Here is a 26,069-nt window from a genome sequence, read left to right on the forward strand (position 1 = left end):
ACTGAAATAAAACATTTTAAGAAAACACCTCAAACAAACCAGGTACTGTCCTATCAAGAATATACAGTATTTGAATAAAGTGCCAAAACTGATTTAAGTATCTCATTTACTTTTTAGAAATTGCAACACCTCCCCCCCATTTATAACATAGCCTCTTCTTCCAAATGACAGTATGACAGACTTAAGTTTTTTAAAATAATACAATTTTTGTGAAGAACTTGACACACATGTTGATATACTACTGGTCACCCTGTTAAGAAGCCAACATCAGAGTTGATTAAGATACTTTAACACACTTCCCCCTTCGCCCCCACCGCAAAGAAGCCAATGAGCAATGAAAAATGGGCTAAGTCGGAACTTCGTAACGTGGCTCAGGGCATGCCAGGCATTTCAGCTAGGATGGCTCTTACTTTTAGCTTCCAGTTTAGCCATTAGTAGTAACTAGTTATGAGGGCACGTAACTTTTTCTGAATCTTTAATTTCTCATAAAACGAGATAAAACTGAGCTTTGATCCGAATAACCTTAATGAGATTATCAAAAGCTTTTCCTCCGGACGACGCAGAGGTACACGGGGTTCTGCTTCCCCCTATTCCTCTCCACCTGGAATGCCCGGGCCTGGTTCCTCGTCCTTTCAAACCCCAGTTCGGACTCGTTAAGGAATTGCAAAGAGAGCCATTTAACGCAAGCCGGCGCTCCTTTGTCTCCAAACACGGATCGGAGAGAGTTTCGAGATCTCAGAAGGTTGAGAGACAGTAGATGCGATTCACCCTCGCCGTCCACCCACGCACCCCATCCCGAGTCGGGCTCAGCCCAACCCGTTATCGCGAGGCGCACACTCGCCCGGCTACGAGCTCTGCGAAGGGGCGGGATCTCGCGGCGCGTGCTGAGACGGGGCAGGCGGAAGCTGCTGGCGGCGAGGACAGGCGGGTCCCGCCGGCGCGGGTGGGGGAAGGGCGGCAGCCACACCCGGAAGTCGGTCTGGAATGGAGGAGGGGACTTGGTGGGGGGTGAGGCTTCCGGTAGCGCAAAGGGTGTTGGGAGAGGTTTCCCGCAAACCCTCTCTGGCCTCTGGAGGGACCTCCGTTGCCGCGGCTTCGGCTTCCACGATCTGCGTTCGGGCTAAACGGCCACATCCGGCGCCACTGCCGCTCCCCTTGTACCTGGCTCTGTCCGTATTGGTTCCCAGGCAGCAGCGGCTGGGGCCGACATGTTGTGAGCAGCGGCGCGGGTATCTGAAGGATGGTTTGGCCGAGGCGGCGGCAACGGCTGCTGGCGGCAGCGGGGGCGCCGGCTCTGTAGAGCCAAGCCCTCTGGGTGTCTGCCTGATACCTCGGCGAGGCCGGTGGCCCTGGACCTTGCCTCTTCGGTGCCGCTGGGAACCGTTTAGGCGACAGCATCCCCCACTCTGAGGAGACACGAAGGTGGTTCCCCAGTGCTCAAATTTCCGGACCACCTTGCATTCCCCTTCCCGACCTGGGCAGTGCTGTCCCCAGAATCTTAAGCCCCCCGACTTTCACCCCACCCTCGCCCTGAATTTTACACACACGGGTGCTCACCGCCCTCGCCCCCTTCATTTTCTGCACCTTCTCTTAGCACTCCCGGGATCACGCTCCGAGGGCGGCCTTTTGAAAAGTCTTCGCGGAGTAGTGGACCGTAGCCTGCGACTTTTTAAAAGTCGGGGCGCGAGAGATAGGAAAATACGATGGCTTCCTCATCTGGCAACGATGATGATCTCACTATTCCCAGAGCTGCTATCAATAAGATGATCAAAGAGACCCTACCCAATGTCCGGGTGGCCAACGATGCCCGGGAGCTGGTGGTGAACTGCTGCACTGAATTCATTCACCTTATATCCTCTGAAGCCAATGAGATTTGCAATAAGTCGGAAAAGAAGACCATCTCACCAGAGCATGTCATACAAGGTAAGTGGTACGTGTGGGATTTTGTTTAAATGGGATGCGGGACAGCCTGCTAATGGCGTGACCCGTTCATGTCAAAGCCTTCGTTCCTCAACCCTGGTAAGAACTGGTAAATGAAAAAGCCACGCGCATGTAGAGGCAGGTTTAAGAAAACCCTTGTGTATTATTTTCGGGCTACTTTTCATCCAGAGAATATAACTAAGGATTGCAAACATTTAGGTCAGCTAACATCCCCCAAAGATAAAAGTATTAGTAGTGATCTCAGTTTACAGCCAGGTAAAGCCACAAGAATTTTGCCTGCCTAAAGTGGAACCTAGGTCGTGACAAATGAGAAAGGAACCCACAAGTTTTCCCTGAGAAAACTAATATTCAGACAGAAACTTCAAGCATAAGTGAAGACAGAACCACTTCCCACTCAACCTTTTTACCAATGTAAAGGAAAAAGATGTAGAGGAAAAGATGGATTTTCTGAACACATGAATACAAAATATTCTTAATATGAATGTGTTCAACGTTGTGGTTTATTGGTATTGAATAAAGAGTGTATATTTTCTGCTTTAAAGATGGTTTAATGGTCTTAAGTTCAAGTTACCAAAGCAGTCCAGTTCTGTTCTGTTAAGTAAAGGGTAAACGTTCTTTAATCAATCTCCCTTCCTTCCTTTTTCTTTTTCTTCCTTCTTCCCTTTTCCTTCCCTTTTTGTTCTTTTCCTTTCTTTTTCTCCCCCTTTTTCCTCCCCTTTCCATTCCCTTTCCTTCTCTCTTCCTTCTCCCTTTCCCTTTTCTTTTCCTTCTCTACTTTGCTTTCATGTAGCTTGTTTTGTTCTATGGAGATAAAATTTTAAAGCTTGGATTGAAAGATTGTAAAAGATTTTTTTTTTCCTGGGATGTTTTGCTGTCCTGTCATTCCCATTTAGATGTATATACACTTAAGCTTTTATTTACTGAACAGCACTTCTCAATGTTTTGACAGTTTCTTTCTTATCTTGGAAAGGATTTAGTCCAGGAATAGGAATTTAGGGGACTGTATTCCAGTGGTTTGTTTCAGGGATGGGGAGACATATTTACTAGTCATAATGTCTTGGGAAGAACTTAAAATATACTATTCTGAAAAAGTTGCATTCAATTTGAACTGATAACTTCTATAATTAGCCAGTTAAGATTCTGACAATTTCTTGACTGCTTCTGAAGTCAGAAAAAAAAATCATGGTTAATTTTAATCATTTTGGTAGGCAGGCAGTTGGCTACTATTTTATTTTTAGAATTCAACTTCGTAAAGGGTTGACTGTCCTGTTATTCTGAAGTCAAGCTCATATTCATCATATCCAGTATTTTACTGTCATTGACAAAAGTATAAATGATTCATTTTTGGTCCTTAATGATGTGTGGAAGGTAGATTTAAAATATACATTTTCATTTCAGTACATAAGGAGAAAAAAAATCCCTAGGAAAAAGCATATTTGATTTTAAAGCTAGTGTTTTTTTTTTCTATTTGTTTGGTGTGCTCAATACTCTGGCAAGTAAAATGAAAGCCAAGTTGTCATCTATTTTTTCCTCTTGTATTTTTATTTTTACCATGTATGTACAGTTGTTGTCATAAGTGTTTCACAAGATTATCCAGTACAGATAACTATAATTTCCTTTTACAACTCAGCAAAAAGAAAAAGGATCTTTTATCAACATTGCCTTTCAATGAAAGTTGCAAAAGATTTCTAAAGGATCTGCCTCCTAAACATTTGTTTACACCATAGTGGGATGGTTCCAAAAATCTAATAACACATTACAATCTGCCTTCTTAGGTAGAGTTTATTCTTTTCTAGGATATATTTAGATTTCTGATTGACATGATGGAATAAAAGTACAGCTGTGGCAAGCGGTATGCTTAAATAGTTCAACTTTAGAATATGTTAAACTCAGTTCAAAGTATGAGTCAGAAAGTTTCAGTGAAAGCATTTTCCTTTGTGTACTGAGGATGACTTACTAATTTAAAAAAATCATGTATTGACGTGTTACAGTCCTATAAACTTACCTTTTTTTTCCCTGTAACATTGCTATTATTAAGTGGATAAGAACTTAACCATTTCGTCCAAAATTCTGCCCAGTTAGGGTAATAAGTTTTAACATTTATAATATCATATTGCTTAATCGTTTAAAATAATTTCTGCTTTGAATGGTTAAAATTTTCGTAAGGAAATTCTTAAGGTGTATTTTAGGTGTTTTAAAGTGTGTTTTTACAGACTAACTCTGGGAAGCTTGGTAAATCATGGTAGATAGACATTTTCTATGCTTTTTCTGTCAGCATATATTATTTAGGAATGTAGGGTATATTTTAAAGTGATATGATTCTCACATGTAGAAATTTGGGTTTTTTAGTTTAATGAACTGGACTGCTTCAAGACATTTCACCTGTTCACTTGTCACTTAGTCTTGCCGGAGCAAATTAAGCATATCAGGCAGTTTTGCAATATGCCAGTTAAAGTAATTTTATTCCCAGTGAATCTGTGAAATACTATAACTTAGTTAAACATCTTAAAAATTTTTTTTTCTAAATGTTGTGCTTATTTTGAGTTTAAGAAAGTAGACTTGGTATTGAAGATCACAGATACACAAATAGAGGGTGTTCTAAGCTATAAAAGGTGTTCCTTCTATTACATTGCTGGTTTCTGTGAACACATTCTTAAATGAGTTCTGACATGTTCTGTTGCATTGTGGAAAGAATTAACATTGAAAGTCAAGAGCTGCAACTTCTACACTGGGAAGTCTTCAGCCTTAGGCATAACAGTTAAAGGTCTCACCGTTTATGTATAAATAATACTTAATGGTTTCAGGTATAACTTACAGTTATTGAGAACCAGAAAGGTTTGAGAATCTTACATGAGAGTCTAAGAAATCTGGAGTTGAACTCTGTTTATAAGGTTCCGAAGGGGCAAGGGGTGTTCATACATCAAAGACATAATTCTGAGCATTTTATCACACCAGCTTTTCTCTGTTAATGCAAAATAAGGATGTTTTAAATGATGCTATTTTCTTTTTGCATTTTAATCTCTTTCTAATTTTTTTCTCCCACATTTATGAGAATAGTAACTGAAGGTAATGAAAGTTTGAAGAAGTCTGAGGATTAGCTTCTTCAGCAATTGAGTTGAAGGACTTGTAAAAGTCCCTCTTGCACTGGTAACTTTTGTAAAATACAATAAAAACGAATTGCTAGAAAAACAACGACAAAAAGAGACAAAAGTAAAAGTTAGATTTTTTATTATTAGATTCAATGTGCAAAAAATTACTCTGTCAAATTGCTGCTGAGTTTCTTTTTTCCCAGCTTTATTGAGGTATAATTGACATACAACATTGTGTAAACTGAAGATCTACAAGTAATGACTTGAGATACATATATATTGTGAAATAATTACCACAGTAAGGTTAGCTAACACATCTATCCCCTCACATAGTCTACAGTTTGCTATGAAGGTTCTGAAATGGTTACTTTGAATCGCCATACTTATCTCATAGTACCATTATAAGCAGTCCTGGCACAAGTCCATGGACCATACTTTAAGTAGCTTTGCTCTCATGCCTAAACCACAGTCTATTTTGAAAAGTGGATGTGAAGTGTTTTTGAAATGAGAGCATCTGAATGATTGCAGAGAAGTTATAATAATAATGAGAATGAGAATGATATTGTATTGCCTAAATAATCATCCAGACTGATACTTTTCCAGAAGGGGCACATGTAATTTGCATCGCACATTTTATCACATAAGCAGGTGCTTGTCAAGGTAGGATTTTTTTGATTAAATTTTTCATTATGGTATGATTGATATACACTCTTATGAAGGTTTCACATGAAAAAACAATGTGGTTACTACATTTACCCATATTGTCATGTCCCCACACATACCCCAATGCAGTCACTGTCCATCAGTGCAGCAAGTTACCAGAGATCTACTATGTCCCTTCTCTGTGATACACTGTTTTCCCCGTGATCCCCCACCCATATGTATTAAACATAATACCCCTCAGTCCCCTTCTCCCTCCCTCCCCACCCGCCCTCCCACACCCCTCCCCTTTGGTAACCACTAGTTCATTCTTGGAGTCTCTGAGTCTGCTGCCATTTTGTTCCTTCAGTTTTGCCTCATTGTTATACTCCACAAATGAGGGAAATCATTTGGCATTTGTCTTTCTCCACCTGGCTTATTTCACTGAGCATAATGTCCTCCAGCTCCATCCATGTTGTTGCAAATTGTAGGCTTTGTTTCTTTCTTATGGCTGAATAGTATTCCATTGTGTATATGTACCACCTCTTCTTTATCCATTCATCTATTGATAGACACTTAGGTTGCTTCCATATCTTGGCTATGGTAAAAAGTGCTGCGATGAACATAGGGGTGCATAGGTCTTTTTGAATCTGAGAAGTTGTATTCTTTGGGTATATTCCAAGGAGTGGGATTCCTGGGTCAAATGGTATTTCTATTTTTAGTTTTTTGAGGAACCTACATATTGCTTTCCACCATGGTTGAACTAGCTTACATTCCCACCAGCAGTATAGGAGGGTTCCCCTTTCTCTGCATCCTCGCCAACATTTGTTGTTGTTAGTCTTTTCAATGCTGGCCATCCTTACTGGTGTGAGGTGATATCTCATTGTGGTTTTAATTTGCATTTCCCTGATGATTAGTGATGTGGAGCATCTTTTCATGTGTCTGTTGGCCATCTGAATTTCTTCTTTGGAGAACTGTCTCTTCCTATCCTCTGCCCATTTGTTAATCGGGTTATTTGCTTTTTGGGTGCAGAGGTGTGTAAGTTCTTTATATATTTTGGATGTTAACCCCTTGTCGGATATGTCATTTACAAATATATTCTCCTGTACTGTAGGATGCCTTTTTGTTTTGTTGATGATGTCCTTTGCAGTACAAAAACTTTTTAGTTTGATGTAGACCCATGAGTTCATTTTTGCTTTTGTTTCCCTTTCCCAAGGAGATGGGTTCAGGAAAAAAGTTGCTCATGCTTATATTCATGAGATGTTTGCCTGTCTTGTCTTCTAAGAGTTTAGTGGTTTCATGACTTACATTCAAGTCTTTAATCCATTGAGTTTACTTTTGTGTATGGGGTTAAACAATAATCCAGTTTTATTCTCTTGCATGTAGCTGTCCAGTTTTGCCAACACCAGCTGTTGAAGAGGCTGTCATTTCCCCATTGTATGTCCATGGCTCCTTTATCCTATATTACTTGACCGTATATGGTTGGGTTTATATCAGGGCTCTCTAGTCTGTTCCATTGGTCTATGGGTCTGTTTTTGTGCCAATACCAAATTGTCTTGATTACTGTGGCTTTGTAGTAGAGCTTTATTCCCCGTGCTTTATTCTTCCTTCTCAGGATTGCTTTGGTTATTCGAGGTCTTTTGTGGTTCCATGTGAATTTTAGGACGATTTTCTCTAGTTCGTTGAAGAATGCTGTTGGTATTTTGATAGGAATTGCATTGAATCTATAGATTGCTTTAGGCAGGATGGCCATTTTGACAGTATTAATTCTTCCTCTCCATAAGCACAGGATGTGTTTCAATTTATTGGTATCTTCTTTAATTTCTCTCATGAGTTTCTTGTAGTTTTCAGAGTATAGGTCTTTCACTTCCTTGGTTAGGTTTATTCCTAGGTATTTTATTCTTTTTGATGCAATTATGAATGAAATTGTTTTCCTGATTTCTCTCTCTGCTAGTTCTTTCTTAGTGTATAGGAATGCCACAGATTTCTGTGTATTAATTTTGTATCCTGCAACTTTGCTGAATTCAGATATTAGATCTAGTAGTTTTGGAGTGGATTCTTTAGGGTTTTTTATGTACAATATAATGTCATCTGCAAACAGGGACAGTTTAACTTATTCCTTGCCAATCTGGATGCCTTTTATTTCTTTGTGTTGTCTGCCATGGCTAGGACCTCCAGTACTATGTTGAATAGAAGTGGGAAGAGTGGGCATCCTTGTGTTTTTCCCAATCTTAAAGGAAAAGCTTTCAACTTATCACTGTTAAGTATAATGTTGGATGTGGGTTTGTCATATATGGGCTTTATTATGTTGAGGTACTTGTCCTCTATACCCATTCTGTTGAGAGTTTTTATCATGAATGGATGTTGAATTTTGTCAAATGCTTTTTCAGCATCTATGGAGATGATTATATGGTTTTTGTCCGTCTTTTTTGTTGATGTGGTAAATGATGTTGATGGATTTTCTAATGTTGTACCATCCTTTCATCCCTGGGATAAATCCAACTTGATCATGATGGATGATCTTTTTGATGTAATTTTGAATTTGGTTTGCTAATATTTTGTTGAGTATTTTTGCATGTATATTCATGAGGGATATTGATCTGTAATTTTCTTTTTTTGTGGTGTCTTTGCCTGGTTTTGATATTAGAGTGATGCTGGCCTCATAGAATGAGTTTGGAAGTGTTCCCTCTTCTATTTTTTGGAAAACTTTAAGAAGAGTGGGTATTAGGTCTTCACTAAATATTTGATAAAATTCAGCAGTGAAGTCATCTGGTCCAAGTGCTTTGTTCTTAGGTAGGTTTTTGATTACCAGTTCAATTTCATTGCTGGTAATTGGTCTATTCCGATTTGCTGTTTCTTCCTTGGTCAGCCTTGGAAGGTTGTATCTTTCTAGAAAGTTGTCCATTTCTTCTAGGTTTTCCAGCTTGTTAGCATATAGATTCTCATAGTAGTCTCTAACAATTCTTTGTATTTCTGTGGTGTCCGTAGTGATTTTTCCTTTCTCATTTCTGATTCTGTTTATGTGTGTAAACTCTCTTTTTTTCTTGATAAGTCTGGCTAGGGGTTTATCTATTTTGTTTATTTTCTCGAAGAACCAGCTCTTGCTTTCATTGATTCTATTGTTTTATTCTTCTCAATTTTATTTACTTCTGCTCTAATCTTTATTATGTCCTGCCTTCTACTGACTTTGGGCCTCATTTGTTGTTCTTTTTCTAATTTCATTAATTGTGAGTTTAGACTGCTTATATGGGATTGTTCTTCTTTCTTGAGGTAGGCCTGTATTGCAATGTACTTTCCTCTTAGCACAGCCTTTTCTGTGTCCCACATATTTTGCGGTGTTGAATTATTGTTGTCATTTGTCTCCATATATTGCTTGATCTCTGTTTTTATTTGGTCATTGATCCATTGGTTATTTAGGAGCATGTTGTGAAGCTTCCATGTGTTTGTGGGATTTTTCATTTTCTTTGCGTAATTTATTTCTAGTTTCATAGCTTTGTGGTCTGAGAAACTGGTTGGTGCAATTTCAATATTTTTGAATTTCCTGAGGCTCTTTTTGTGGCCTAGTATATGATCTATTCTTGAAAATGTTCCATGTGCACTTGAGAAGACTGTGTATTCTGTTGCTTTTGGGTGTAGAGTTCTGTAGATGTCTGTTAGGTCCATCTGTTCTATTGTGTTGTTCAGTGCCTCTGTGTCCTTACTTATTTTCTGTGTGGTTAATCTGTCCTTCAGAGTGAGTGGAGTATTGAAGTCTCCTAGAATGAAAGCATTGCATTCTATTTCCCCTTTTAATTCTGTTAGTATTTGTTTCACATATGTCGATGCTCCTGTGTTGGGAGCATAGATATTTATAATGGTTATATCTTCTTGTTGGATTGACCCCTTTATCATTATGTAATGTCCTTCTTTGTCTCTTGTTACTTTCTGTGTTTTGAAGTCTGTGATTTGTCTGATACAAGTATTGCAACTCCTGCTTTTTTCTCTCTGTTAGTTGCATGAAATATCTTTTTCCATCTCTTCACTTTTAGTCTGTGTATGTCTTTGGGTTTAAAGTGAGTCTCTTGCAAGCAGCATATAGGTGGGTCTTGCTTTTTTATCCATTCAGTGACTCTATGTCTTTTGATTGGTGCATTCAGTGCATTTACATTTAGGGTGATTATTGATAGGTATGTACTTATTGCCATTGCGGGCTTTAGATTCGTGGTTACCAACAGTTCAAGGTTAATTTCCTTACTATCTAAGAGTCCAACTTAACTCACTTAAGATGCTGTTAGAAACACAATCTAAAGGTTCTTTTCTTTCTCTCCTCCTTTTTCTTCCTCCTCCATTCTTTATATATTAGATATCATACTCTATTCTTTGTCTATCCCTTGATTGACTTTGGGGATAGTTAATTTAATTTTGCATTTGCTTAGTAATTAGCTGTTCTACTTTCTTTACTGTGGTTTTATTTCTTCTGGTGACAGCTATTAAACCTTAGGACCACTTCCATCTATAGCAGTCTCTCCAAAATAGACTGTAGAGATGTTTTGTGGGAGGTAAATTCTCTCAGCTTTTGCTTATCTGGAAATTGTTTAATCCCTCCTTTAAATTTAAATTATAATCTTTCCGGATAAAGTAATCTTGGTTCCAGGCCCTTCTGCTTGATTGCATTAAACACATCGTGCCACTCCCTTCTGGCCTGTAAGATTTCTGCTGAGAAGTCTGATATTCGTCTGATGGACTTTGTACATGATCTTATTTCTCTCTCTGGCTGCTTTTAATAGTCTATCCTTATCCTTGATCTTTGCCAGTTTTATTACTATATGTCTTGGTGTCGTCTTCCTTGGATCCCTTGTGCTGGGAGATCTGTGGGTTGGGAGATGTTTCAGTTGACCAGCCTCTGTTCTAAGCTTTTTGTTAATATTAATTCATTTATTCTTCACAGCAACCGGATTGGATGAGATGTAGATAAGTTATTCTTGTGTTAGAGCCACAGAGGTAAAGGAACTTGTCTAAGTTCACACAGCCAATATGAGGCCGAGCTGGAAGTTAATCCCTGGCAGCTTTAGGGCTTCCATGCTTAACTGCTATACTTTCTGGTTTCTAGGAAGATAGTATAAAATAGGTGCTATTCTCATTTTAGAGAGGGAAAACTGAAGCTAGTGTTAAGCAACATATCCAAGATTATACAAATACAGAGACAACCAAGTTCAAATTCTACCTCTATCTGATTTCAGAAAGGGGAGATTACTTTTGTCTAGCAGGGTCAGGCAAATTTAATTTGAAGGTGGAGTTTGATCTGGACCTTTAATGCATTACTGTTAGCATGAATGTAGAAAACTGGTGCCTGTTGGAAAACATTAGCAGTCAGGTTTAGCCTAAGTATGCAGGGACTTAATGGCAAAAAATGAAGCTGGAAAAGTAGGTGGGGCTAGATGCTGGGAACTTCAGAGTAGGGCTAAGGAAGTAAGACTTTCTTCAGAATGTGATGGTAAACCATAAGCCATTACTTTGATTTCTTTTGGTATTGTCTCCAGCCAGTATTATTGAAAAGACTGCTATGCTTGTACCTTTAAAAAAGAGAAAAGATAAAAATTTTGTCTTCTTGCATTAACACTTGAAAAATAATCTGTCAGTTCAAGTAAAAATTGCAGGCTACTGATCTTCACTTAATTTTGCACAATGCCCCAAGCTCTTTAGGGCCAAGAATTATGTGGTGGTTAATTTAATGTACAGAATTCAGAATGCTTTACAGAAGTTTTTTGGTGGGCAGAGCAGGGATCAGTAAATTGATTAAAATCCAAGTACTGTGCTTGCTTTTTAGCATCAGATTATTCCTAAGAAGATTGATGCAAACAGCTTTAACATTTGAATTTGAAGTAAAGTTGAAAGTCATTCAAAATGTCTGAAGGCCAGTTTACCTGGGAATGTGTATTTGGTATTCTCCCTGAAGTGCAAATCCCTCAAGTTAGAATTCAGGGCATCTTTACTAAGGACATTCTGTTTCATCATAATTGTTAAAATACTGCAAGAATTGGTGAACTAAGTTAGATTAATTTATTGTGTTTTTACCACTTTTATTTCATTATTGGCTCAGAAAACAAAATATGCCTTTGGGTTATTAGTCAACATGTAAAAATCTATAAAATATAACTTTAATACTACCAGCCAAAAGGAAATTTTATACCTTATCTTTTTGGATTACAGAAGACATTTAGAGACTGCATTATTTTCTTGTAAAATTTTGTTTCCAAATGTGAAAAAATTTAGGGAGAGAGTTTTTTGTTAAAGCTTATTCTATCCTTACAGTCTTCCTTTATCCCAGTTTTTCTGCCACATTATTTGAAATATGTTTTTATAGTGCTTCATGTTAAGTTTTTTTTTCAAGGGAAACTTTTGGCTGAATAAAAATGCTGAATTTTGTAAGTTATTTCCACTAGTATTTCTTAAAGTTGGCAGTTTGAGAGTCTTTGCTAAAAATAGTTTCCTGTTGGTGTATTACACAGAAGAACTTTAATCTAGTCTTTCATCCTGTCCTACTGGAACTAAAAGCATGTGTTGCTACCATTTTTCTAAGCCAAATGGCACAAAATATGTTATTAACAAATACATTAAAAATATTTGCTTTCTTGTATTCTTTGAGAAAGTGACTGACTTATTGATGTTTGATTTAGTATGAGTGGTACAGGACAAATATTTTCTTGAGAAAACTGTATGTTCTTACATTGGACCTCTTTTTTTCTCATAGGAAATACTTAGGTTTTTAAAAAATTAGAAAGGAAAGGAAAAGTGAGGGCCTGTGCCTTGAAATGGTTCTATAAATTTTAACTAATTTGTATTCTAATAATAAGAAAATTGATAAAATATTTTTGTCTTAGCCATCCAGAAAGTTGCTGGAAAACTATAAAATGAGTAAAATTATTAGAAAGAAAAACCTCCTACTGTCCCCTCCCCAAACCCAAAGTTTCATAGGTGAGGGGAAAGCTATGTTCTATCACCCTTTTGTATTTTCTTATTTTCATTTCCCCAGCACTGGAAAGTCTGGGCTTTGGTTCTTATATCAGTGAAGTAAAAGAAGTCTTACAAGAATGCAAGACTGTAGCATTAAAAAGAAGAAAGGCCAGTTCTCGTTTGGAAAACCTTGGCATTCCTGAAGAAGAGTTATTGAGACAACAACAGGAATTATTTGCAAAAGTAAGTTATGCATTTTAAATTATTTTCATCTGATTCCTACCCTGTTTGTTAACAGAAATCATACTGGCTTCTGAAATCATTTCCTAAATCAGTGTATATTCCCAGAGGATTTTCTCTCCATGGCTCATTGTTTGATCATAGTCTGATGTTTAGATCTGGCCAGTTATGTACTTCATATAAAAGTAAGTATTTACAGCAACCTATTTTCTAAGAACAGCTCCAAATAACTACTGAAATTTTACTTTGATGTTTTTTAAGACAGAATAACCATTTTGCATGAAAAATATGTCTAAACATTCTTAAGGTTTAAAATGATGAGCTGATGAGAAAATACTGTACCAGACTTTAGGAAAAGTGGCATATAAGGAAAATCTGATAAATGTCTATTTTGTAGTTAAATTAGATCTTTAGTACATCTTTAAAACACTCTGATCTTAAAATGTTTTGAAGGGCCAGTGGAACCGAGAAAGGAAGAAAACTTTTCTTCTTTCTTGCTTGTTAACAGTTCTGATGTGCAGTCTGTGAAGGATTAACACCTAGTACTAATATCCCTCCATTTTAAAACAAGATGTGGAGAAGGTGAGGCTGTTTTTTCCTTACTAAGTACTGACCTCTCATTTGAAATTGGGTTAAATAGAAGAAGTGAGATTTCCTACCAGTTACTGTAGTTACTGGCAGTATTAGAACTGGCAAATGTCATTTCAGGTAATCTCTTCCAGATTAGCACCATAGCTAATCTCTGTATTAATAACAGTTCAATGTACATCAAAAAGCATTTGGATTTTAAGTGTTACCAGGTAGTAGACACAAGGTAATGTTTAAACTAATAAAAATAAAAGCTTTATTTGAGTTCTAACCTTGTGTTAAACATGTTACCAAGTAATTTGCCTGTATTGTTTTCATTAATGCTGCAGCACGTATAATGTAGGTACTAAAGAGGAAAAACCTTTGAGGGAGACATGAATACATACAAAATACTGTTATAAACCATATGAATATGAGGTAACAAAGAAAGAGTGATGATTTAAAAAAAACAAATAGCCATTCTTTATTGATTTTCTGCTATTGCATATCACCTAGAGGGTGCCAAATTAAGTTTGATAAAAGGAAAATGATTCTCTGCTAATACTTTACATACTTTGCAGAGCTTTTATGAATAATATAAATTTTATTATATCTATTTACACATTAAGAAACAGACTCAGAGATGGATAAACTTGAAAGAGAGCATTCATTCATTTGTTCTACAAAACAATTTACTGAAGTCTGTACTATTTACCACAGTGCTAGGTGCTAGACTTAAAACAGTATACAAAAGAAACATGGTTCCTTTCTTATGGAACTTAGTTTACTGGCAAGGATTTACTTAAACAAATGAAACAGCTAAGTTCATACAGTTAGGAAGTATTAGAATCTAAATTCAGACTCACATCTTCTGATTCCCAAAACCTGTGCCCTTTCTACAATACCATGCTAATGCTCTAGCAACTGTTTTGTCTGCTTAATTTAATTGGAACTTTTAAGTGGAAAATGTTATATCCTTTCCAGGGCAAAAATGATTAAAGAAATTAATTGACTGACTACCAAAACTGTCTTCACCTCTCTATCCTTGTCATCTGTCTTTTATTTCTTCTTCCTTGTCTCCCTTCTTTCTTGCCCTTACCTGTGGGTGAAGAACCGCTAGTGTATCTTTGCTCCTCTGAGGAAAATTAGCAGAGAGGTAAAATTATAGCAGCTACCTAGTACTTCTGCCTTAGAGCACTAAGGTCTTAAGTCCTAAATATGAAAGGAACTAATAAGTAAATATAACATCCTTTAAATCACTTTAACTTTATTTAATCTTTTAGACTTTAAGTACTAACACAGTAGCAGCTTTATTTGAAGCTGTCTTTCACTACTAGCAGCAAATACTTAGAATAAGGGAACCATTAATGAATTGAGTTTAAAGTTAACTATAAATTATAAATAAGTCATTTTAGTATGTGGGAGTGAGACTCTTAAAAAAACATAATAAAAATCCCCAAAGAAGATATGAATTAGGAAATATATGCCTACCCACCTCTCTTACACACTCGCATTTTAGAAGGAAAATATTTGGAAATTTTAATTTGTAGAAATTAATACAAATAAAATTTATCAATCAGCAATGACTTTTAAAGCATAAGATTGCTTTTATGTTCAGACAAAAAAGTATGGAAGCTGTTAATGAGGCCACAATACCTAAAAGTTAAGTGTAACTAGTACATGTCTTTGCAGATTATTGAATAAACTATGAGATGAAGCGTCTTTGCAATAAAACCTGTGTAGAGAATTGAAATTATTTTCCTGTGCCATGAAATTATATCTGTTTGTACTTAATTAGGCAACAGAGTAGGTATTCTTACTTTGATTAAATTCACAGACGTGGTTTGCCCTTCAGTTTTGTTTTAAGTGCTTACAGTGTTTTCTATGAAGCACTCTTAGTCTATTTTGAACTCTGGGTATTCCCATCATAAAAGTACATATGCCTTTGTGTTATAATAACAGTTTTTAATATTCATAAAACTGAGTGAAAGTAGAGAATATCTAGTTTCTAATTTCTTAAACAAAAACATTTTTGTCTTATTGAGGACGTATGATAGAGGTATACTAACAAGTGTAAGGTGAGGCTGACTTCTTTCATGAGGAGGGTATAAAAAGATCCCAAGGACAGAGACATAACAATCTGCCAGTCACTAAGCAGTAGGCTCTGCTGAAACCCTCCTCCTCTCTATGCTCCCCTTTGTGACCAGGCCTAGGACTCTGCAAACCATGTTCTGCTTTTCTAGCTGACTTCCGTTAGACTCTGTTGCCAGTAGAGGGCTCTAGAGGGAAGTTGCAAAACCGAAGGTGGAAAGCAGCCTTTGGGGTTTCTTTCTTTTACTTCCTGCTGTCTTCAAATTCCTTTGGATAGCCTAGTAATGCTTTCTTTACCCTGGCTGCATTGGTTTTTTCCTGAAGCAGTAACTGAATCTAGTTTGCAGTTTGTCTAATACTTACAGAACCAGCCTGAATACTCATCCCCTTTCTCAGGGATGTGGGTCTCAAATATTAGGGCTCTCCTCCAAGTTCAGAGGTGCTGGTACCAGCCAATGTATGCCGCTTCTTCAGCAGTCTGAGTTCTAGTTCCACAGGTTGTTCCTTGAAGTTTAAAATTCCATCCTCTTCCTTATTCCCCCAATTTTAGGGTTGGTTGCTGCTTTGTGTCATTGCCCCCTACATGATAGCTTAGTGTTCTTTTCAGTTATCTAGTTACCAACCTTATACTTGGTTAGCAATCTTTTTTTTTATAGTGCATGTAACTAAAATTCTTTTTGTTGAAGTACAGTTGATATACTCTATAAGTTTCATGTGCACAGCATAGTGATTGGACAGCTATATACATTACAAAATGCTCACCATGATAAATGTAGTTACCATCTGTCACCCTACAAAGTTTATTACAATATTATTGAGTATGTGCCCTAGGCTGTATTTTTTATCCCCATGGCTTAATTATTTTACAATTGGAAATTTATGCCTCTATCCCCTTCACCTATTTCACCCATCTCCCCCCCTCTCAATCTTTTATATTATAGTCTTTCTGTTCCTCTAACTCATGTAACTCTGTCTCCTGATTAGATCCTGAGTGATACTGGGAAGGATCAGGAAAAAAAAGTGAATGGAGAATATAGTGTTTTAGTTTGACCTGAAGGAAGAATGGAATTTCAGTAAGTGAAAAATCAGGAAACCTCAAATAGAATGGATCTTAGCATGAGTAAAGGTAGCAAAAATGTGAGAGTATGGTGTATATCTGAGGAGCATTTTATGTTCTAGGGGTTTTTTGGAGCACAAGGTACATGTTATAGAAAAAAGATTAGATAAGTTGGGGCAAGCAGTAATTTGGAGGACCTTAAACTCTAAACTAAGAAATTTGATGATTTTTTAAAAAGTATAATGACCTGAATAGAATCTTCCTCTAGAAATGTTTGGATAATAAATTCATGACAGATTATCGAAGTAAGTTAGGAATGAACATGGTAAAATTTTAATGTTAGAGTTTATGCTGAGCATCACTGTTTTCCCACAAAACATTCATTCAGAAAATATTGAGGGTCTAATGTGATTGGAATGCAACAATGAATATGTAAACAGTCCATATTTTCAAGTAAAAAAAGATATTTACTCAGGTAAGTACAGAACAAAGTAAATAGGTATGGCAATGTATAGAGAATTGTGGCACATGAGATAGAGACAATATAACCCAGAAGGGCCAAGAACGACTGATTTGTGTTTTTTCTTAAATTTTTTAAGTGTATTTTTTTAAATTTGTGTTTAAAATGATGGCTGAGAGTTGACCATGCATAAAGGAGGGTATGAGTCATGCCTGAAGAACAATTCTGAGAAGAGGCAGAGAGGGAGAACCAGCATTGTTTTGGTAGAATCTAATGGGAAATTACATGATTTTTTTCAAGAACAGATTCATTTTTTCTCTTCTTGGTGTGGTTTTTCTCCTAATGGATAAAACTGAATTGGGAAGGAGCCTTAGCTGTTGGAACAGTGCATGTACATTAGAAGGGACCTTAGCTGTTACAGCAGTGCTTGTAATGCATGTGTATGCGTCTTGGTTTTTAAAGTCTTGTGGTGGTTTTTATAGAGGGTATATCAAGTAAATGGATTTTCACAGCCCCACTTAAATTCAGTCCTAGACGAGTGTCATTTCACTAGTATGTATATCTGTGTATATGTGGGTATTTATAGAGGAGAGAGGGACAGAGAAAGAGACATGTATATATAGGGTAGGAAATTGTAACAGGCGCTCAAAAGAAATGTTAACGCAGTATTGCATTCATGTATAGTACTTTTCCTTAAGGGTTATACTGTACTAGAGAACTTTAAACCAAAGAAATAATTTTTAGATTGTGAAATATTTACATCAAAGTTTTAAGTTGAGAAGACAGAAAAATCAAGTGAAATGACTGGAAGATAGAAATGCAGGGAAAGGAAACAGAATATTGTGATTTTTCTATCAACTTTTTCAGCTGCTTCAATTGAACCAAAGGTCTTAAGTTATGTTGCAGAAAATGGGACTATCTATAAGAGTATTAAGTTTTGGAAACTCTCCTTAGAGAACTGACTGAGAAGCACTCTCAGTATATCTTATAGAGTTCTCCAATGCATAACAACTATATAGAAATTTGATGATCACTAAGGCTGTAATTAGCTTGCCCTACATTTAATCAAAGTGTGTGTGTTGTGGTGTTTTTAAAAATCACTTGTTTTTATGTTTTTGGTGTTTAGGCTAGACAGCAACAAGCAGAATTGGCCCAGCAGGAATGGCTTCAAATGCAGCAAGCAGCCCAACAAGCACAGCTTGCTGCTGCCTCAGCCAGTGCCTCTAACCAGGCAGGATCTTCTCAGGATGAAGAAGATGATGATGATATCTGAAATTCACCAGCTGAATTTCTGTTTCCTCTGTAAATGTTTTGCCTTGCACAAGAAAACAGTGAAAGAAATGCTTATCTGTAAATTTGTATGCATCTTGGTGGACTTGCCATTGGTATTCTAGGGATGTCTGCTGTAAAGTTTCATCTATTGTGTGCTATTCATGTAAAAACTCTTCGAACTCTTGAAAATTTAAGGTTCAGTGTAATATCAATTTTGAATTTTTAATGGTGTTTATGAAATTTTAGATAGCAGTGAGTCCTTTATTTGATCAATAAACAGTGTTACAAAAAACTCCAAGTTTATAAAAGTCAGTGAAATTTATAGAGAAATTCTAAATCTGCATTTGCATTTCCTCTGCCCTTTTAACTAAACTGAAAATTGGGAATTTTAATTTATTGGGGGGGTGCTGTTGGATGCAGTAGACATTAGATCAGGTTGGTGAAAAAAACAGTTCATTTCTGTAGTATCTGAATTTTTTGTCTTTTAAAATGTGTTTATATATACACACACAAACACACACACATATATAGGCAATAAACATATGCTCAGATAAATATACTTGCTTAAAAAAATCTCAAAAGACATTCAAAAACTAGGAAGGATTATGTTCCACAGTTGTATAAATTCGGTGCATTAGGTTTTTGGCTTGTTCTTGCTTTATGAAGAAGTAAAAACTACGATTTTATCATGGCATAATTCATCTTGAGGTACACTATTACATTTCAAAGACTGCCCAATTGCAAGAATTGTCATGTTTCTTACTATTTCACTCCAATAATTTGTTAATAGTATTACATGCTTAGTCCATCCATGTTTATTGGAGCTTGGGTTCCACTGGGTTAGCTAAGGTTCATGAATATTCAAGCCTTTGGTGGGGAAAGAAATGAAAGTTAGTTAGCGTGCTTGCTATAAAAGAGGGATTTTTTTTGTAATTTAACTTGTAGTTATAGTTATTGTTTTTATCATTACTTTTACATTTTCTTGACTAGATGGCTACTGTGTCCAGTGTTGCTTTTTGAAATGACATCATTGTCTCCATCATAATTGAATGATAGCTTTAAAAAATGATTGGTTTTGCTTAAGAAAGTGTGTCATACCTTCTCAACCCTATAAGAAATAGTTTCAATCAGCTCATTAAAAGGAGAAGCTTTAATTTGGTTCTAATAAAGTATGGTAATGATTTTTATAGGAATCCATTGTGTTGAAGAAATGACCTATTGTTTGTGTTTTAGAAACAGAATGGAAAAGCCATTTGAGATAGTATGAAGTAATCTAAATTTCTATGTAAATTGCCAAATCATATAAATTTCTATATTCACCAAGCCCAAGGATAGATGGAGCTGCCAGGATTCTGATTTTAATTGGAGAGCTAAATAAGTAAAGTTTATACTTCATAGATTTCCTAATTATCATTTTGCAGTTTTAGAAAGAAATGAAACATTGTCATACATTTATTAAATACACTTCCCCCATGCCATGGAAAGGTTAATCTGGCTGAACTTCTTAAGTTGAAGTTGATAATGTATTTATGAAGTGCTTTGGACAAGATAGAATGAATTGTTTTTTTTAAAAGTTTAAGTACCAAAGGTAGTCTAGTTTAAGAAATAATAAGTGTTGGCTTTTCTAATTTGTATGTAACATCCTTATATTCTCTATTTTAAGTATATCTATTTCTTAAGTAAACAACTTAGATATTTTTCCACACCTTTTTTTTCTGATGCAGAGTTCAGATTAATATTTTACTGCATCGAATAATGTCTGAAGCCTAGTGACTTTCATTTTGACATTCTTGTGATTTCATATGCTGTATTCCTCAAGCAATAAAATTCTGATGTGTTTTATAAATTGTTTTTATATTTGATGATCTATACAGATTAATGGCAGGATATTACTATTATTAACATTTTTACTAGTTTCAAGAATCTTAGACTGAAAAGACATTTTGATCATTTGGTATGTAATATTTGACTCTTGTTTACTGTTACTTCAAGAAATGTGATTTTACTTGTATTTTGTAATTTACAGTCATGGGATTCAGGTATAACAAAGATAATTAAGCAGTATTAACTTTTAGCTTATTCTTTAGCATTTAAATTTCACTTTTATGTTCTGTCCATTGTTGAGATTTTTTAAATCTTTTGGAGAGAAAAACAAATCTTTAGGGTTCTTGAGAAATTGAGTTACTGTTTAGTAAATACTTTCCCCATCTGGAATATATATCTTTTTTGGCAGTCTATCAGATTGATAAGTGCTGAAAAGGTACTGATTTTTAAAACTGCATATATCATGTACATAAAAGAGTACACATAAAAGGGTTTTTCTCAGTTTAAATATGCTCATATCACCATCCCTTAGATCAAGACACAGAGCAATGCAAGCACACCCCAGGAGCCCTCCTCTTGCCCATAAGCTGTTCTGACTTCCCCAGAAATAACTACTATTTTGACTTCTAAAACACAGATTCGTTTTGCGTATCTTTTGTGTAAATGCAGTCATACACACACACTTTTTTTCTCATTATATTTGTGAGTAAACCTACTGGTTTCCTGATGCCTCTGTTAACAAATTACCACAAATTTAGCAATTAAGACAAATTTATTCTTGTAATCCTGGAGATCAGAAGTCCAAAACCAATTTCCTTAGACCTAAGTTAAGATCTTACCAGAGTTGGTTCCTGAATCCTGGAGGTTGTGAGTGGAGAATCTGTTCCTTGCCTTTTTTCAGCTTCCAGTGGCTGCCTGTATTGCTTGGCTTATGGCCCCTTCCTCCATGTTCAAAGCCTTTGCTTTCATTATCATGCTTTTTCAGTAGTCAAATCTTCCTCTGCCTCTTCATTTAGGGCCCACCTGGATAATCCAGAATAATCTCCCTATTTCAAGATTCTTAATCATATCTGCAGAGCCTCTTTTGCCATTGAAGGTAGCATTCACAGGTTCCAGGGATGAGATCCTGGATATCTTTGGAGGCCATTATTCAACCTACCAGAATGAGGTTCATTCATATGGTTGTATGTATTTGTACTTTATTAATTCTCATTGCTGAATACTATTTAATTTATCCATTTTTATTATATCCAGAATGTATTCATTCTTCCATTGATGGGCATTTGAGGAATTTCTAGTTATGGGCTATTATGAATAATGGTGTGGAGAACATTCATATATATGGCTTTTGGTGAGTGTATATATGCATTTCTGTTGAATATATACCTGGGAATGGACTTGCTGGGTTATGGAGTCTGCATATATTTGATTTTAGTATTACTATGAGTTTTTCAAAAACGTGTGTAAGAGGTACCATCTTAATGTGTACCATACTTATAAATTACCCTAATGGTCTAGTGGCCTGAGAATGGTAATGAATTTCTGAAAGTACCTAAATTATACCAAATGAGATATATTTGCTATAGTAGGGCTGTTGTTATTTATATCATACAAGAGGAAAATAAAAGCAGTATTTTTCTTGTTACTGATATAATAGTATTAAGCACTTAATAGATTATTGGTCCTCAAAATAAATGCAAGATTTAGGTAATCATAAATCGTTTGTTGAGTTTGTATATGTTTAGTTTAGTTGTAGAAAATCCATGATTAAAAATTTTTTTTTTTTTTTGCTGTATCAAGTTGTCCTACATGTATTTTCTTTTGAATTTTTTCTTAAGGTATTATTGATCTACACTCTTATGAAGGTTCCACATGAAAAAACAAATGGTTACTACATTTACCCATATTATCAAGCACGCACCCATACCCCAATGCAGTCACGGTCCATCAGTGTAGTAAGATATCACAGATTCACTGTCCCTTCTTTGTGCTACACTGTTTTCCCCGTGACCCACCACAACATGTGTACTAAACATAATACCCCTCAATCCTTTTCTCCCTCCCTTCCCACCTGCCCTCCCAAACCCCTCCGCTTTGGTAACCGCTGGTTCCTTCTTGGAGTCTGTGAGTCTGCTGGTATTTTGTTCCTTCAGTTTTGCTTCATTGTTATACTCCACAAATGAGGGAAATCATTTGGCACTTGTCTTTCTCTGCCTGCTTTATTTCATTGAGCATAATATCCTCCAGCTCCATCCATGTTGTTGCAAACTTATGGCTGAATATTTTTCTTATGGCTGAATAGTATTCCATTGTGTATATGTACCATCTCTTCTTTATCCATTCATTTATTGATGGACATTTAGGTTGCTTCCATATCTTGGCTATTGTAAAAAGTGCTGAGATAAACATAGGGGTGCATATGTCTTTTTGAATCTGAGAAGTTGTATTCTTTGGGTATATTCCAAGGAGTGGGATTCACAGGTCAAGTGGTATTTCTATTTTTAGTTTTTTGAGGAACCTCCATATTGTTTTCCACAATGGCTGAACAAGCTTACATTCCCACCAGCAGTGTAGGAGGGTTCCCCTTTCTCTGCATCCTCACCAGCATTTGTTGTTCTTAGTCTTCTCGATGCCGGCCATCCTTACTAGTATGAGGTGATATCTCATTGTGGTTTTAATTTGCATTTCCATGATGATTAGTGATGTGGAGCATCTTTTCATGTGTCTGTAGGCCATCTGAATTTCTTCTTTGGAGAACTGTCTCTTCATATCCTCTGCCCATTTTTTAATCAGGTCGTTTGCTTTTTGGGTGTTGAGGCATGCGAGTTCTTTATATATTTTGGATGTTAACCCCTTGTTGGATATGTCATTTACAAATATATTCTCCCATACTGTAGGATGCCTTTTTGTTTTGTTGATGGTGTCCTTTGCCGTACAGAAACTTTTTAGTTTAATGTAGTTCCATGTGTTCATTTTTGCTTTTGTTTCCCTTGCTTGGGGAGATGCGTTCAGGAAGAAGTTGCTCATGCTTATATCAGGAGATTTTTGCCTATACTGTCATCTAGGAGTTTTATGGTTTCATGACTTACATTCAGGTCTTTGATCCATTTCAAGTTTACTTTTGTGTATGGGGTTAGACAATAATCCAGTTTCATTCTCTTGCATGTAGCTGTCCAGTTTTGCCAACACCAGCTGTTGAAGAGGTTTGTCAGTTTCCCACTGTATGTCCATGGCTCCTTTATCATATATTAATTGACCATATATGGTTGGGTTTATATCAGGACTCTCTAGTCTATTCCATTGGTCTGTGGGTCTGTTCTTGTGTCAGTACCAAATTGTCTTGATTACTGTAGCTTGGTAGTAGAGCTTGAAGTCGGGGACCTTAATCCCCCCAGCTTTATTCTTCCTTCTTAGGATTTCTTTGGCTATTCGGAGTCTTTTGTGGTTCCATATGAATTTTAGAACGATTTTCCCTAGTTTGCTGAAGAATACTCTTGGTATTTTGATAGGAATTGCACTGAATCTGTAGATTGCTTTAGGCAGGATGACCATTTTGACAATATTAATTCTTCCTATCCATGAGCATGGGATGTGTTTCCATTTATTGGTATCTTCTTTAATTTCTCTCATGAGTTTCTTGTAGTTTTCAGAGTATAGGTCTTTCACTTCCTTGGTTAGGTTTATTCCTAGGTATTTTATTCTTTTTGATGCAACTGTGAATGGAATTGTTTTCCTGATTTCTCTCTCAGTCCATTGTTAGTGTATAGGAATACCATAGATATCTGCCTATTAATTTTGTATCCTGAAACTTTGCTGAATTCAGATATTAGATCTAGTAGTTTTGGAGAGGATTCTTTAGGGCTTTTTATGTACAATATAATGTCACCTGCAAAGAGGGACAGTTTAACTTCTTCCTTGCCATTCTGGATGCCTTTTATTTCTTTGTGTTGTCTGACTGCTGTGGCTAGGACCTCCAGTACTATGTTGAATAGAAGTGGAGAGAGTGGGCATCCTTGTCTTGTTCCTGATCTAAAAGGAAAAGCTTTCAGCTTCTCACTGTTAAGTATAATGTTGGCTGTGAGTTTGTCATATATGGGCTTTATTTTGTTACGGGCTCACCCTCTATACCCATTTTGTTGAGATTTTTTATCATAAATGGATGTTGAATTTTGTCAAATGCTTTTTCAGCATCTATGGAGATGATCGTGTGGTTTTATCCTTTTTGTTGATGTGGTGGATGATGTTGATGGGTTTTCGAATGTTGTACCATACTTGCATCCCTGGGATAAATCCTACTTGATCATGATGGATGATCTTTTTGATGTATTTTTGAATTCGGTTTGCTAATATTTTGTTGAGTATGTTTGCATCTATATTCATCAGGGATATTGGTCTGTAGTTTTCTTTTTTTGTGGTGTCTTTGCCTGGTTTTGGTATTACAGTGATACTGGCCTCATACAATGAGTTTGGAAGTATTCCCTCTTATTCTACTCTTTGGAAAACTTTAAGGAGGATGGTATTAGGTCTTCACTAAATGTTTGATATAATTCAGCAGTGAAGCTATCTGCTCCAGGGGTTTTGTTCATAGGTAGGTTTTTGATTACCAGTTCACTTTCATTGATGGTAATTGGTCTGTTTAGATTTTCTGTTTCTTTCTGGGTTGGCCTTGGAAGGTTGTCTTTTTCCAGAAAGTTATCCATTTCTTCTAGGTTATCCAGTTTGTTAACATGATTTTTCATAGTATTCTGTAATAATTCTTTGTATTTCTGTGGTGTCTGCAGTGATTTTTCCTTTCACATTTCTGATTCTGTTTATGTGAGTAGACTCTCTTTTTTTCTTGATAAGTCTGGCTAGGAGTTTATCTATTTTGTTTATTTTCTCGAAGAACCAGCTCTTGCTTTCATTGATTCTATTGTTTTATTCTTCTCAATTGTATTTATTTCTGCTCTAATCTTTATTATATCCTTCCTTCTACTGGCTTTGGCCTCATTTGTTCTTCTTTTTCTAGTTTCATTAATTGTGAGTTTACACTGGTCATATGGGATTGTTCCTTCCTGAGATAGGCCTATACTGCAATGTACTTTCCTCTTAGCATGGCCTTGGCTGCGTCCCACAGGTTTTGCGGTGTAGAATTACTGTTGCCATTTTTCTCCATATATTGCTTGATCTCTGTTTTTATTTGGTCATTGATCTGTTGGTTACTTAGGAGCATGTGTTTGTGGGAATTTTCATTTTCTTTGCATAATTTATTTCTAGTTTCATAGCTTTGTGGTCTGAGAAACTGGTTGGTACAATTTCAATATTTTTGAATTTACTGAGGCTCTTTTTGTGGCCTAGTATATGATCTATTCTTGAAAATGTTCCGTGTGCACTTGAGAAGACTGTGTATTCTGTTGCTTTTGGGTGTAGAGTTCTGTAGATGTCTGTTAGGTCCATCTGTTCTATTGTGTTGTTCAGTGCCTCTGTGTCCTTACTTATTTTCTGTGTGGTTGATCTGTCCTTCAGAGTGAGTGGAGTGTTGAAGTCTCCTAGAATGAATGCATTGCATTCTATTTCCCCTTTTAATTCTGTTAGTATTTGTTTCACATATGTTGATGATCCTGTTTTGGGTGCATAGATATTTATAATGGTTATGTCTTCTTGTTGGATTGACCCTTTTATCATCATGTAATGTCCTTCTTTGTCTCTTGTGACTTTCTTTGTTTTGAAGTCTGTTTTGTCTCATACAAGTACTGCAACTCCTGCTTTTTTCTCCCTATTAATTGCATGAAATATCTTTTTCCATCCCTTCACTTTTAGTCTGTGTATGTCTTTGGGTTTAAAGTGAGTCTCTTGTAGGCAGCATACAGTTGGGTCTTGTTTTTTTATCCATTCAGTGACTCTATTTCTTTTGATTGGTACATTCAGTGCATTTACATTTAGGGTGATTATCGATAGGTATGTACTTATTGCCATT

General features: G+C 36.3%; 1 protein-coding gene across 1 annotated transcript; it reads left to right on the top strand.

Annotated features, from left to right (window-relative positions):
* The first annotated feature begins 1,700 nt into the window (after positions 1–1,700).
* On the top strand, positions 1,701–21,767 carry DR1 (down-regulator of transcription 1). Its single transcript, XM_036906527.2, has 3 exons — positions 1,701–1,923; positions 12,682–12,845; positions 18,144–21,767. Exons 1-3 carry the CDS (start codon positions 1,704–1,706, stop codon positions 18,288–18,290), a joined length of 531 nt encoding a protein of 176 aa, XP_036762422.1. The 5' UTR covers positions 1,701–1,703; the 3' UTR covers positions 18,291–21,767.
* The last annotated feature ends 4,302 nt before the right edge of the window (positions 21,768–26,069 follow it).

Source organism: Manis pentadactyla, chromosome 4, assembly GCF_030020395.1.
Source record: "Manis pentadactyla isolate mManPen7 chromosome 4, mManPen7.hap1, whole genome shotgun sequence".
Lineage (NCBI taxonomy): Eukaryota > Metazoa > Chordata > Mammalia > Pholidota > Manidae > Manis > Manis pentadactyla.